This window comes from Gymnoscopelus microlampas (genome assembly GCF_963454915.1).
Source record: "Gymnoscopelus microlampas genome assembly, chromosome: 11".
NCBI classification, from domain to species: domain Eukaryota; kingdom Metazoa; phylum Chordata; class Actinopteri; order Myctophiformes; family Myctophidae; genus Gymnoscopelus; species Gymnoscopelus microlampas.
Window position 1 is genome coordinate 40,818,717 of NC_139948.1, and position 15,729 is coordinate 40,834,445.

Genomic DNA, 15,729 nt, shown 5'->3' on the forward strand with positions numbered 1-15,729 from the left:
GGGTAGCTACTGGGATGTAAGTCGGGCGCTTGACAAACCCCAGCCCGGGTCACCTCGGCGAGGGTGTATGTTGCGTACCCACCACCCATGTTGAGACCCGAAACACCGATCAACCCCAGGCTACAGCACTGATATGTCCCAGGTGCATCCATGTGATGTTTTTCTGTATGCAGGAGTTATTTGTAACAGAAGGATACCAGTGAGAGGGAAGATGTATAGGACGGTAGGGGGACCAGCCATGAGGCTGTACGGCTTGGAAACGGTGGCACTGACGAAAGGCCAAATGCCAAAGCGGTGGTTTAAGGATACGGTGAGAGACGACATGCGGGTGGCTGGAGTCACAGAGGAAGACACAGAACTAGATGGGAAAACATTTATACATGTTCAGAAGTCATGAGATTTTGTCGTTGAGTTTGACTGTGAGCACAGTTGTATGGCGTGTTTTTGAAATGTTTTAATTTAGATGGTTAGAAATGGTAACTCCTGTTTTAAAATGTTCAAAAACATACTATGGGAGTGCTATTTGGTGATTGACCTCAAATAATTAAAAGATATGCAGAAATGCAAAAACAGTGTTGGCGGCCATCTTGAAAAAAAATGGCTGCCATCTTTGATTTAGGAGTGGCCCGGTTTTCTAAATCGAAGCGTGATCTCCAAAGATGATTTGTACCAAATTTCCAACTTGTATCACTATTTGAACAATTCTCCCAAAATATTGCTGCTAACTAGGCCACTCCCATTGCAACGCCCCCTTTTAGGTAATTAGCATGAACACACCCACACACCTTCATACTCACATACATCACGCAACATGTTAGCTTACTAGGACAAAAATTAGGAGGATTTGATCAACCGCTGGTGGCCATTTTGAAAAATGTCTGCCACGCCCACCAGGGTGAGAATTTGTGATGTCCCAATATCCAGTTTTGTTCAACATATATCTATCAACAGAGCCACCAAATGTGGTGCTTTCATCATAAAATTAACGATTGTTTTGGTGCCCCATAGGCCACTCCCACTGCCACACCCCCTTTTTGGAAGATGGTATGAACAGTTACTCAGCTGTTCATGACCAACCTTTCCACAACATTTTGTGAAAATCTGTACATCTATATCAAAGTTATGCAATTTCTTTGATCGGCCACTCCCATTGCCACACCCCCTTTTAACCAATTGACACGAACACGCACACACAGCTTCACAAACATATACTTGACCTTCATGCAACATTTCAGCTTCCTAAGGCAAAATCTGTAGCTGCTAGAGGGTGATTTAGGAAGGTTTGGTGGCCATTTTGAAAAATACCTGCCACGCCCACAAGGGTGAGAATTTCTGATGTCCCAATATCCAGTTTTGTTTCCAATATATCAATCAACACTTCTGCCAAATTTGGCGCTTTAATCACAAAATTGAACGATTTTCGTGCTACGCCGCCAAGCTACCTAGAGTCTACAATAGACACAGGATCTGACACAAATATTGACCTGGAGGTCAAAATCCAATTTATCCCCTGAGCAAGCAGGCAGCCTCTATTAGCTCAATGGTAAAAAGAAAATGTCAGCACTTGCGCAGAAAAACTGATTGACGAAAGTTACATAGTGCAGCTTTAACATTATGGTTCTATATAAAATAATGGAAGGATGGATGGATGGATGGATCTATCGATCTATCTATCATAAATACCGTGTCATATTTCTTCTTCTTTAGTTCTTGGGCTTTCTTCTCATATGGTTGTTTATCAGATTGGGTCAGTGTGCTCCACATTTCTCCCAGTATCTTGACATAGTCTCCAAAAGACAGACCTGGCTGCTGCTCCCTCACTTTGGGACGATGCTCATTGCAGAACAATAAGTATGCAGACCTGCACATGCAACACATTACACACACAAAACATACAACAAATTACACACACACAAAAAAAACATAAACACAAAACACACAACACACAACACATTCAAAGCAACACTCAAAGCACATCACACAGACAAAGAGATACTGTAGGTTAGTAAAATGTTACTCGTAGTTTGGGTGTGTTTCATATACATGTATGATTACAGAGGTTGTTTGGGTGCCTTTTGTATGTGTGTATGACTTATGGAGATGGTTTGGGTGCCTTTGGTATGTGTGTATGACTTATGGAGATGGTTTGGGTGCTTTTGGTATGTACAGTATGTGAGACTTATGGAGGTTGTTTCGCTCAGTCATCTACTCTATCTCTATATTACCACTATCATCAATCATCAATCAATCGATGGTTGCTCTGCTCGTTCAATATACTAAATAGCTCGGAAGTAACAACAATTCATTACATTACATTACATTACAGTAATTTAGAAGACGCTCTTATCCAATACGACTTGCAATAAATACATTTAACATAGGTAGGCAAGACAACTACTAATCACCAGAAGTCTTAAGTGCATTCTCTTCTAAAACAAACAACTAAGAGTATACCTAGCGCTACGGTAAAAGTGCAATATATCAGCTACCTACTGTACTTTCTTAAGCAGATGAGACAAATAGGAAAATCAAATGAGCAAGAGCTAAAACAAATAAGTGTATCAAATAAACAAGATCCAATAAAACAAGAGATCATCCTCCTATAATTTGACAAACCTCTGTAACTCTGTCTGTTTGTTTGTAGAGGTGAAGCTGCCCGGTTCTCCTCAGTGGCAGGAGCAATTGCTCTGATTTTGCACACAGCCATTGACCATTACCATCTGAACTTAACTGCGAAGCCTGTTTTTCAATTTAATCAAATCTCAGCTGTTTATTAGCGTTTTAAAAAACAACCGGAGATCAAACTGCGCATGCGTTGCATCCAATTCAAACACCCATTCTGCTACACTGTTGCTGTCTGCGTCGCGGCTCCGTGGTGTGTGTGTGTGTGGCGGGGGGAGGGGGTTGGGGGGGGGGGTCTGGCCGCATGAGGATGTACCGTGGTGTGTGTGTGTGCGCGCGCGCCGTCTGAGAATGTGGGGGGGGGGGGGGGCACGTGCGCATGCATGTTGGGGAGGCAGATGTCAGAATGTACATTATTTGTGTTTGCGCGACGGCCGTGTGTGTGTGTGTGTGTGTGTGTGTTCGCGACGGGGGACGGCTCTGGCCGCATGAGGATGTACCGTGGTGTGTGTGTGTGTGTGTGTGTGTGTGTGTGTGTGTGTGTGTGTGTGTGTGTGTGTGTGTGTGTGTTGGTGACGGGGGACGGTTCCTGCCGTTACATCTGTATATGCGCGGGTTGTTTGCGTGTGTTCTGTGCCTCCACAACGCGGCGATGGGATGTGTGTCACTTTCCATCCCTGAAACTGTCTGTTCACAGCGCATAAGCCAAACTGCACACTTTGGGTGCTCATATCCCCCTACGGGTATGGTCTAGTACAAATAATTTGACAACAAGTAGGCAAGGCTAAAAGGAAGGGTCAGGGTAGTGTTTCCTGAAGAGGTGGGTTTTGAGCCTGCGGCGAAAGATGGGCATTGACTCTGCTGTCCTGACATCAGTGGGGAGTTCATTCCACCACTGTGGGGCCAGAACCGAGAAAAGCCTTGACCGTGTAGATCGGCCAGAAGGATCTGTGAGCGACGGGGCAACCAGTCGCCTTGAGGCAGCAGATCGAAGTGGTCGGGCAGGGATGTAAGGCTTGACCATACCCTGGAGGTAAGAAGGAGCTGTTCCGTATGCACTGTTGAGGGTGTTTATAGTATGTATATTTAGTTCATTATTGATGGAATCTTTTTTGATTGTGATGTATTTTACCCTGCTGTATCTACAGTACTATCCTTGTAGCCTGGCATTGGCCAGACTGATAACGTGGATTCACTCTCACCTTCCTCCCCGGTATAAGTCTGGACTTCGGCCCATATATAGAGTATGAGAAATCAGAAAATGATTTTGATGCTTTTCACTGTTGTACGGACAGCAGTTGAAACGCAGTCACTGATTGGCCCAATAATTTTCTAATTTCTCATACTGTACTTGCTCGCTATGGGCCGAAGTCCAGACTGATACCTGTGAGGAACGTGAGAGTGAATCCACGATATCAGTCTGGCCAATGCCAGACTACTATCCTTGCCCTGTAACTGTATATTAAGTTGTGTTCGTGTGATCAATAAAGGTCATACCAAAGACTATAGTAATGGGACCCAATGCCTACCTACTTGACACTCAGCAATCAGCATCAAGGGTTCGATTGGGGTAAGTCACTGCGACGACATACTAGCGTCTTGTCCAGGGGGTGTACAGTACTTGTATATCATGGCTAGGGGATATATTTGTACATCAAGCCGCCACACGCTACAGAAACAGGAGACTCCTCAATCCTTATCCTTCTTGACCAATCTACAGCATTTGACACAGTCAACCACCAGCTTCTCCTGGACACCCTTTCTGACCTTGGTATCACTGGGTGCGTTTGGTACAGTATGTCTTACCAAGGTACTTTGGTTGTGTTTGATATGTATGTCTTACGGAGCTTGTTTGGGTGCATTGGGATCTTTCTTTTTGGGTGCCTTCTTGTCTGCTTTGGCCAAGTCTTCATAACATTTATCAGTGACAGACAGACCCTGAAATAAATAAATAAACAATAATACAAGTATAAACCGATAGTGCTCACAACAACATTAAGATGCAATGATAATGATTGTCTTAACACACACACACACACACACACACACACACACACACACACGCACACACACACACACACACACACACACACACACACACACACACACACACACGTAATGTGTGTATCTACGGTATGCATGACTCATCTCTGCTGAACTGATGACTGAAATGAATGGTCAAACTGAATTAATACCTTTATTAACTAAAACTTCAGATGCAGTATTTCCCAGGCAACATTTACCTTGCTAATCAATCCCTCTAAATACATGAGATTCTCTCAGGAACTGTCACCTTAGTTTTAGAACTGACACTTAACATTCTGGTATGAATAAAAGGATGTCTGTCTGTCTGTCTGTCTGTCTGTCTGTCTGTCTGTCATAAATACCGTGTCAGATTTCTCTCGCAGTTCTTGGGCTTTCTTCTCATATGGTTGTTTATCAGATTGGGTCAGTGTGCTCCACATTTCTCCCAGTATCTTGGAATAGTCTCCAAAAGACAGACCTGGCTGCTGCTCCCTCACTTTGGGACGATGCTCATTGCAGAACAATACGTATGCAGACCTGCACATGCAACATATTACACACACAAAACACAACACATCACAACACTCAAAGCACATCACACAGACAAAGAGGCAGGTTAGTAAAACTAGTAGTTTGGATGTGTTTGATATACATATGTGTCTATGACTTATAGAGATAGTTAGGGTGCATTTGGTATGTATATGTGATTTATGTAGGTTGTTTGGGTCAGTCATTATCCATTATTACCACTATCATCAATCATCAGTCAATCATATCAATCAATGGTTGCTCTGGTCCTTCAATAGACTAATTAGCTCGGAAGTAGCAACAGTTCATTACAGTAAGGACACTATCTGACATGGACATGGTTGCTGTGTGTACTCTTTTTGTCCTGCATTAGGTATGCACTGTTGAGGGTGTCAATAAAGGTCATACCAAAGACTACAATAATGGGACCCAATGCCTCCCTGTTTGGCACTCAGCATCAAGGGTTGGATTGGGGTAAGTGTTTGAGACATACTAGCGTCTTGTCCAGGGGGTGTACATGCATACATCATGTCCAGGGGGTGTACTTGTATATGGCTGGGGGATGTATTTGTACATCAAGCCGCCTCACACAGAAACAAGAGATAGACTCCTGCTGTATGGGCCACATGGATCGTCAAGGATTGCTTATAACCACATTGATAACCTCAGGCTGCGTCCTGTCTGCCTTCAAGTCAGCCAGGGTTACCCTGCAACCAAGAAACCGAATATCGACGCCCCCACCCAACATCCAGACCTAGAGATCAGTATCACTCCCGTTCTTTTTCCAAAACTCTTGAATGCGTTGTTACTAATCAGCTCCTTCTCCTTCTCTCACAGAATAACCCTTTGGATCCCAAACAGTCAGGATTCAAACCGGCTTATCTATTGAAAGAGCACTTCTCAGTCAGAAGCACTCCATGCTGCCCATGCTACCTCCCACTCCTCAATCCTTATCCTTCTTGACCAATCTACAGCATTTGACTCAGTCAACCACCAGCTTCTCCTGGATGCGAACAGCCTTTTCCGATGTTGTTGAAGTGCAAGGGGGCGGGGGGGGGGGAGTGGGGAGAGAGTCAGCGCACTGAAGTCAAGGCACAGACTACTGTGTTGTTGACGGACAACGGATGTTGTTTATGAGAAACAACAACAATAAAACCTGGCTAAACAGTTGCGTGCATTAGCGCAAGATGAGGAAGGATAAAGGAAACATTCAGTCTAAATGTCCAGTTTGCTAATTCACAACTACTACTAGGCTACTATTTTTGTATTTGAAACTTTAAATTTCTCTAAATATTATAAACTTTCAGGACAGCCTAAGTACAAATATAATTTATGAAAAGGCTACTATAGGCTACAGTGTAGTCGGACTGAATAATGACTGAAACGTTTTTTCATTTTTTACTCTCTTGGTGGGGATTATCTGGCACAGTAGTTGTGAATTAGCAAACTGGACATTTAGACTGAATGTTTCCTTTATCCTCATCTTGCGCTAATGCATGCAACTGTTTTGCCAGGTTTTATTGTTGTTGTTTCTGATAAGCGTGCATCTGTTGTCCGTCAACTGTGCCTTTACTTCAGTGTGCTGACTCTCTCACTCTCACTCTTATGCTGATGACACATAACGTTTTTTCTCTCACACAGGTTGAGAGAGCATTGCTGAATGCCTGGCTTAAATCTCACAGTGGATGTCCCATCATATCAAGCTCAACACAGACATAACTGAGCTTCCCTGGAAAGAGTTGCCCACTGGAGGATCTTTCCATCTCCATCGACAACACCCTGGTGACTTCTGCCCAAAAGGTGTTCCCAGACAGCCAACTGTCCTTCAACACACACATTGCGGATCAGAGAGTCTGCCCAGCCCCTTAACCAAACCTCTGGCATCTTCAGGCTTTACTACTGCAACTCCCTCCTTGCAGGTCTGCCGACAGGCTCTCTGAAACTCTCACAAATGATCCAGAACTTATACTTAGATACTATGCTTACTATAGTATATTTAAACAAATGATGGTTTGATGTTTACCTGCTATCCTAGATGCTGTAGTACTCTATTTACTTGATCATTTACCCTGCTGTTTGTTGACTAGGGTTCCTGCGTCTTACTCAGATCTTGCACTTTGTGTGTGTGTATGTGTGTTTGTCTTACAGAGGTACTTTGGGTGTGCTTGATATGCATGTCTTACGTGGGCCGTTTGGGTTCATTGGGATCTTTCTTTTTGGGAAGAACCTGGAATAAATAAATAAATAAATAAATAAATAAATAAATAAATAAATAAATAAATAAACAAACAAACAAACAAACAAACAATAATACAACTATAAAGTGGGCGTTCCCATGCTAAAGTTTCCATTTTGGGACATCAGCCTTATCCGCAAAACACCTGCACTACCTGTTACATTATGCATGTGTGGTTTGGGCGTACAATAATAAAACCAATCACCGTGCCAGATGCCATTGCCTTTAAGAGAAGACTGCGAAACCAATTATCCCCAATGCAATCTTTTTGCACTCTCTCCCTTTCTGCCAGTGTTGCCAGGACTGCTTATTATAAGCCATGGTGGGCTTGTTTTTCTGTAAAGTTGCTTGTAAATAATGTTAGTTGTGGGTTGCTGCTGTGAGCTTGTAGATCGGCTACTATACAAATATGCACATTGTTTAAAAGCTGACATTTGTTTTCATAGACCTGGTTGCTTATTCCTCTCGCAAAATCTGGCAACACTGCTCATGTTTCGACATAAACTCTGCTACCGCACTGAGGCACCGTAACATTGGACACCATACACCCGTCCCGAAGTTTATTTCATAGGCTCTAGCCTTTGATTGCCTTTCAATAAAGCCATATTTGATAGACATAAGTATCACCTACATCAGGGGTGGGCAACTTTGTAGATCGTGAGGGACACTAAATTGACACGCTCACTCTGGGGGGCCACGTTGTTTATCGGCACTCTCGCCAGTAGTACCAAAAAGCCCATAATAGTCACATATGTGATAAATAAGGGATATTAACAATTATTATTCGTTGTAACTTTGTTTTTATTTAGCATTTAGTAATGCTTCTATCAACTTACTACAGCTGTACTGGTAAACAAAACTTCACATTCCTGAGTATGCCTTTCAGAGTATTGCTGTAACCTTGGCTTAAAAATATACAAAAATGAACACCAGAACACAATAAGGCTTCTATTAAAATAAACGAGAGCGCGCTCTACCGCTGGACTGTTGTAATTAAAATGGATCATGGAAAGTTGCATGTTTGGAAGAGCTGAAGACAATAGTTCACCATTTCGGATATGTTTAGATTACTTTGTTTTTCTTTGTGATTTCAAAAGAGCAAAACAAAATAATTCTGTTTGTATTAACATATTTAACGTGAAAAAATGATATATTTTTTTAAATGGCCAAGGGCCGCATTGAGTGACAGTGAGGGCCGCATGTGGCAGTTGCCCATCCCTGACCTACATGTTACTGAATAGAGATAATTTTATATTATTGTAATCAGTTCATTATTTCCTGCGTAATCGATGAATAAAACTGAAGTGTGAATATGGAGAGCATTGCATTGCATTGTGTGCAGCAATAGACTATCATCTTATATAAAGACAATTGACACAAGGAATTTATACAGTCACTTCCGCTGATTAAAGAAAATTAGAATCACAGAGATTCGTTGAGATTTAGGAGAGAGGGAGCTTTTGAATGTTCCCGACATGTCCATTGCAGGGGTACGCTCTACCAAACAAAATGTGGCATTGCAGGTGGTTTTAGATTCCGCTGTGTGCTTTCCCAAACGTGTGTGGGCAAAATAGCAATTTGGGGGATAATGCAACAACACGACCACAGGCAAACCTCCAGGCGCAAATAACGGAGTCGGCATAATGAATAGCGGGTATAGCGGCCGCAAGATACCATTTAGGCCAGGGACAGTGCCAGCTCCCTTATCCGTAATTCACGGGTAGCGGGCAGTAATTCACAGGTAATTCACAGAGAACCAGCATGGCTGTGAACAAAAGGTTACTGCCCATCAGGGGTCTATACTAGGCCACCTCCTTTTTTCCCACTACACCAAATCTCTTCAGCGAAAATAGACGATCTACACATGTAAAGCAATGCGTTGTGAGCTTGTAAATCGGCTATGTTCGCCGAATGTTCGCCCCCAGAATAAGGATGCTGGGTTCATGATGTTAAAGGTGGTGTAAGTGATATATTTTTTGTTAAAATAAGTGTTAGCAATCATTGCTATAGTGTGTTTGTCCAGTAACAGGGGTCTCCCCGTCTCCCTATAGCGCAGGAGAGATAAATTATACAGTATATACAGGATAAAGTGAAAATTTAAGTAATGAAACAAAATAATTAGCAGAATTAGCATTTTACTGGAACATATTTAAAATTTAACATGATAAATGATCTTTGTGGAGTTCTCTTCCTTGTGGATATAAGTGGATAACCAACCAACCAAAAAAAAGTCAGGTCTATAATGCATTATGATGGTATGTATAATGCATTATGAAACACTTAAAAGGCTTCATAACATTATTCTACATTCTGTATAGTTTTCATTTGTGGTTGCAACATATATATAATATTCTACATCAATAACCAAGGAAGGTGTGATTCTAAGCTGTATATTCTCAGACCCAGGGAAGATGCAATTCTAAATTGTATACTATATACTAGTCTATGCTCATTCACGCATTACTTATAACTACTACTAATACCTAACCTGTAATATAACTTAGTATATTTTATATTTTATTACCGTTTTTTTTTTTTACTTCTTTATTATTTTATACACTGTTTTTATGTAATCACACAATATGCCCTTATTTTATTTACTATGCAAAGTTGAAATGGCCAAGAATGTAATTATTGGTAATATTGTACATTGTATCGTCTATATGAAAATATACCTGTTTTAGTCTCCTTGAATAGTACATCTGTTAATGGTTAAAACATTTTAATACATTCCATTTCTTTATTTTTGGTGGTGAGGTCACCCATTTATTTATGTTTATCACTGATTGGCCCTATACTAATGGGCCAATACAAATAATGTGTAATAATGTATAATGTATTATTTACCTCAAAGTTGGTGACCCTGGTGGAATTAAATGTCTGTCCATAACGTGGATGGAGTTCCCGTTTGAGATGGGATATTTTTACGCTCATCCCCTCAGCTGCATTTGGCTGGGCGGCCTCTCTCCACAATGCAACCTCCCCCTCTACCCCATCCTGCAAAAAGACAAACAAACTTCAAAAGGAGAAACATACATATTTAAATGTTGGCCACACATTTGTTAGTGTAACTCAGCCAATGAATTTATGTGTCTACCCCCGTCTGTTCATCTGTCTGTATGTCTGACTGTGACCCACATATCTCAAAATAATAGTACAATATTGGCATCAAATTTGGTGTGAAAAGTCATGCTCCAGTGTCACAAGTTTCAAGTTTCCTTTTCGAACACATCTATGATTTATTGAAATATTTAGGCATTGGTGGAGTTCTGCACTTCTATAAAACAATGTACTAACCTATTTATTTATAAGCTTTGACATGCAGATATTTAAAGAGCTGATAGCATTGTGGTAAAAGATTACTTATTTTCTATCAATTACACATCCCATGAAGCATTGAATTCATGGAGATTGCTTCATGGGTTGTGTAATTGATAGAAAATAAGTCATTTTTTGGGTGAACTACTCCTTTAAACACTAGTATTATGACCTAATTATACCAATTTCAGTTTTTGCAGGGGATAAGGTCCCTGTTCATCAATCTTCTCCTGGATAGTCATCTGAAAGGGATTTTAAAAGAAATTGAGAAGTGAACCGTTTAACATATCTGTAACATTTGATCTCATGTGATTTTATCAAATAAAAAGAGACGTAACCCATTAAAACCGGGGAAGCATCTGTGTCATTTTAGATTTCAGTGAGTTTTTCAGAAAACTCTTAGAACAGTGGTAAATAAAAAAAACACTGTCAAAAGAAATACTCAAACTATAGTGCATGCCATTTGTGTTTTAAGCATGCAATTTTGCATAAGATGTCCTTATTGAAGTGGAACTTTAGCAGTTTCATAGGTTGAAACAATTCAAAATGCATTTACTGAAATTCCATTACACACCTTGATCAGATAGCAGTTCTTACTTTTTATTTGCCTTATGAATCGATAAAAGGGTCGAATTCAATATTACTGTGTGGACTTTTTAAATTGGCTTTACAAAACTTAAATGAAGATAGTAGTTGAGTCACTTATATATTAGACTTACAGAGGTTATTCGGCCCTGTAGTGTAACGAAGCCCTCTGTTTTTATTTTGATGTTCTTCTTTTTCAGGAGTGTAGATGGGGGTTTGGCCGGTGAAGTATTTGGCTGTAGTTTTTTATGTGAGCCCTCGGGAGCAGTTCTGAAAAACAAAAACATAAACAATATCTATAACAGAAATGCTGGTATGCATTAAAGATCATGTTTAAGTAGATGAAACCTCATCTACTTAACTTGAACTAAAGGTAAATACATAAAGCCATGCCTAAACTTAACTAAAACTTAAGTTTAGGCATGGGTGGGGGGGGTTCACACGTCCCGTTCGCAGTTCCGTGCAGATGGTAATGGTCAATGGCTGAGTGCAAATTCAGATCAATTGCTCCAGCCACTGAGGAGAGCCGGGCACACAGTTTTGGTCTCACCACCACAGAGGTTTGTCAAATTATAGGAGGATAGGAGGATAAAGAGCCTTTCACTTAGCTAGCAATGTTAGACACTGTCGATTTGGTAATAATGTTATGATTTGCAATTACAGACACAATCTGGACTTTCCTTTTTTTGGTGGGGTTGGAGGGAACAAAGCCCCATGTTTTTATTTTGAAGTTCTTCTTTTTCAGGAGTGTAGATGGGGGTTTGGCCCGTGAAGTATTTGGCTGTAGTTTTTTATTTGAGCCCTCGGGAGCAGTTCTGAAAAACAAAAACATAAACAATATCTATAATAAAAATGCTGGTATGCATTAAAGATCATGTTTAAGTAGATGAAACCTCATCTACTTAACTTCAACTATAGGTAAATAAATACATAAAGCCATGCCTAAACGTAACTAAAATGAAACGATTAAACCACACAAAACATAACTAAACTACTAAAACATATTTTGGGTCAGGGCTACTTCTATAGGGGTGTGAATCACCCACTTCACACAATACCATATTGATTCTTCAGATAATGATTTATTTATATCATATATTTTGCCACAATATGATAAAAGTGTGATTCGATTCAGGGGCCTATACTGTCCTGTAAGGTATTGGCTCGTGTTGCTACACGGACATGTTTGTATGTTGCACACTTACGGTACTGCCTGGCTAACCTTCCTTAGTAAACAGTCAACGTAAACACACGCTCTCCGTCTCTTATTATATGTGAACTAAAGTGTACAAGGTTTACACAACATGGTGTCAGAAGCTCGGATAACTTAGTAAGAAGACGAACTTAAAGAAAAAAAAAAAGAAAAAAAAAAGAAAAAAAAGAGACGACAAGAAAGACGACAGAATGGGAGACGAAGCAGCCCTGCTGCCGTCGCTGCCACAGCTGGCTCCGCCAGGCAGGTTCGACTTCAATAACATTAATGACTGGCCGAGATGGATGAAGCGATTTGAACGCTATAGAATAGCGTCGGGTTTGGATAAACAGTCAGAAGAATTCCAAGTAAATGCCTTCATGTATGCGGCGGGAGACGACGCCGAAGACATATTAAGTGTTTTGCCGCTCACAGAGGAACAGAAAAAGAAATACAAGGACGTCAAGGACGCTTTCAACGCACATTGTGTCAGTAAGAGGAACGTCATATTTGAAAGAGCATGTTTCAACAGACGGAACCAAGAACCGGGTGAGAATGTTGAATCCTTTATCACTGCTGTACACACACTTGCTGAACATTGTCAGTTTGGAACCCTAAGAGAAGACTTGATAAGGGACAGAATTGTAGTAGGTATAAGAGATGCCAAGCTATCAGAAAACCTGCAAATGGATGCAGATTTAACTTTGGAAAAGGCAATGACTAAAGTGAAGCAGAGTGCAGCAATAAAGAAACAACAGCCCGTCTTAAGAGGCACTGAGCAGCAGGCAGCTGCACATGTGGAGGCCATACAAAAAAATAAATGGCAGAAAGCACAACAATACAAAAATGACACACAGTCTCCTGGATGTGGCAGATGTGGAAATGTTAAAAAACATATGTGGAAGGAATGCCCTGCCCGTGAAGCTGAATGTAGAGTGTGTCATAAAAAAGGACACTTTGCAAAGACATGCAGAACAGGAAAAGGGGTCCATGACATCACACTGGCGCACACAGAGACTTCTCAAGATGAAGAGGAGGACTTTGCGTTCCTGAACGTAGTGAACCTAGAGGAACCTGAAGATGAATGGCTGGAACTGTTAGAGCTGAATGGACAGGAGGCCATATTCAAGCTGGATACAGGTGCCCAGGTCACAGCGGTGCCTAGCAGCATGCACTCCGTTGAAAAACATGGAAATCTACAGCCACCACATAAAGTACTGTATGGACCAGGAAAATACAAGTTAAATACAAAAGGCTGCTTCGGTGGTGAGCTGACCATTAGGAAGAGAACAACAGCACAAATAATCTATGTTGTTGAAGAACTAACCAGGCCCCTCCAAGGCCTTCCTGCAATAGAGGCGCTTGGACTCATAAAGCGGCTACACACAGTTGCAGCCCAGCAAGAGGATGTCAAGGTTCAATACCCCAAAGTATTCTCAGGCTTAGGGAAGCTAAACGAGCCCTACAAAATTGAGTTGGAGCCCGATGCTGTCCCATACGCCCTGTCAACTCCACGTCGTGTGCCCTTGCCCCTGCGAGAGACAGTGAGAGCAGAACTGGAGCGCATGGAGAAGATGGAGGTGATTTCTAAAGTGACACGACCCACACCATGGTGCGCAGGCATAGTCGTGGTTCCCAAGCCAAAAGGGAAAATACGGCTGTGTGTAGATATGACACCTTTGAACAAATATGTCAGAAGAGAGAGACTCATCCTCCCAGCTGTGGATGAGACACTTGCCATGCTTGAAGGGGCGAAGATATTCACAAAGTTGGATGCTACTGCTGGCTTCTGGCAAATCCCGCTGTCAGAGGAAAGCAAGCTACTCACAACCTTCATCACCCCGTTCGGGCGGTATGCATTCAATCGCCTCCCGTTTGGGATTTCATCGGCCCCAGAGCATTTTCAACGCCGTATGTCACAGATGTTAGAAGGCTGTACAGGTGTCCAGTGTCATGCTGACGACATACTGGTGTATGGAAAGGACATACAGGAGCATAATGAGAGATTGCACAGGGTCCTAAAGACACTGCAGGCAGAAGGCCTGACACTGAACAGTGAAAAATGTGAGTTTGCAAAAAACAGCATAATGTTCCTGGGTCACCGCATCACTAATCTGAGTTCCCAGAAGTTTTCGCCAGCTCTGGCGAGGAACTTCTGGGCCACAGCCCTGGTATTTCTGGGCGGGATGTACGTCACGCTCTGAATCTGAGCGGACACGCCTCTTACCGGTCTGAGAGCTGTGCAACTCGTCTAAAAAGTCCGACGAGAGGCAAACAGCAGTACACAACAATGGCGGCCGAAATTTCTCAAGGGGAAATTGCTTCCCGTCGATCCTATTTAGATGCATCACCCACTGCATGTGGATCCCGCCCCCTTTTCTTCATTGGCTGTTGATTTGAATCACAACGCAGTGGCCGCGCCCCTGCTGTCCAAGCTCCGACGCTAACCCTCCCAGACTACCGCATCACAGCAGACGGAGTGGCCCCGGATCCAGCTAAGGTCAGAGCAATCTTGGAAATGCCTGAGCCTACCGACGTCGAAGGAGTGAAAAGACTGATGGGGATGGCCCAATATATAGGCAAGTTCTTACCTCATCTGGCCTCGTACACTCGCCCAATCAAAGACCTGTTGTGCGGGAAGAATGAATGGGTCTTGGAAGCCCCACAAAAAGAAGCTTTTCAGAGACTGAAAGCAGAGTTAATTTCCCGCGGGTGTTAGCCCCGTACTCACCTACAGCAGAGACGTGCGTATCGGCTGATGCCTCGTCCTACGGTATCGGAGGCGTTCTGACGCAGCAACAGACAGATGGATTATGGAAGCCGGTCGTGTTCATCTCTAGGAGCCTGTCAAGCCCAGAGAAGAATTATGCCCAAATAGAGAAGGAGGCGTAGGCAGCCACATGGGCATTTGAGCGGTTGTCATCCTACCTTCTGGGGGTCAGATTCAGGCTAGAAACTGATCATAAGCCACTAGTGCCATTGCTGAGTAACAAAGCACTAGATGAGCTCCCACCCAGAGTTCTGAGGTTTCGGCTGAGACTGATGAGATTCACATACGATATTGTACATGTGCCCGGTAAGCGCTTGATCACAGCAGACACATTGTCGAGAGCTCCTGTCAGTCACACATTCACACAAGAAGAAATGGACAGGGAAACAGAAGTCAAAGTGTTTGTGGATGCAGTTGTACAAAGCCTCCCAGCCACGGAAGCTAGGCTGAGGA

At 42.3% G+C, this 15,729-nt stretch overlaps 1 protein-coding gene across 1 annotated transcript in view; it reads right to left on the reverse strand.

Annotated features, from left to right (window-relative positions):
* The window catches only part of LOC311056394 (uncharacterized protein), a 33,595-nt gene that overhangs the window by 7,629 nt on the left and 10,237 nt on the right, over nucleotides 1–15,729 (reverse strand). Inside the window, exons 5-11 of the mRNA XM_084072967.1 lie at nucleotides 11,449–11,584; nucleotides 10,912–10,971; nucleotides 10,259–10,408; nucleotides 7,359–7,402; nucleotides 5,010–5,184; nucleotides 4,466–4,560; nucleotides 1,684–1,861 (exon numbers count right to left, since the gene is read on the reverse strand). Coding sequence (XP_083929093.1) covers nucleotides 1,684–1,861; nucleotides 4,466–4,560; nucleotides 5,010–5,184; nucleotides 7,359–7,402; nucleotides 10,259–10,408; nucleotides 10,912–10,971; nucleotides 11,449–11,584 — 838 coding nt within the window. The remainder of the gene's footprint in view (nucleotides 1–1,683; nucleotides 1,862–4,465; nucleotides 4,561–5,009; nucleotides 5,185–7,358; nucleotides 7,403–10,258; nucleotides 10,409–10,911; nucleotides 10,972–11,448; nucleotides 11,585–15,729) is intronic.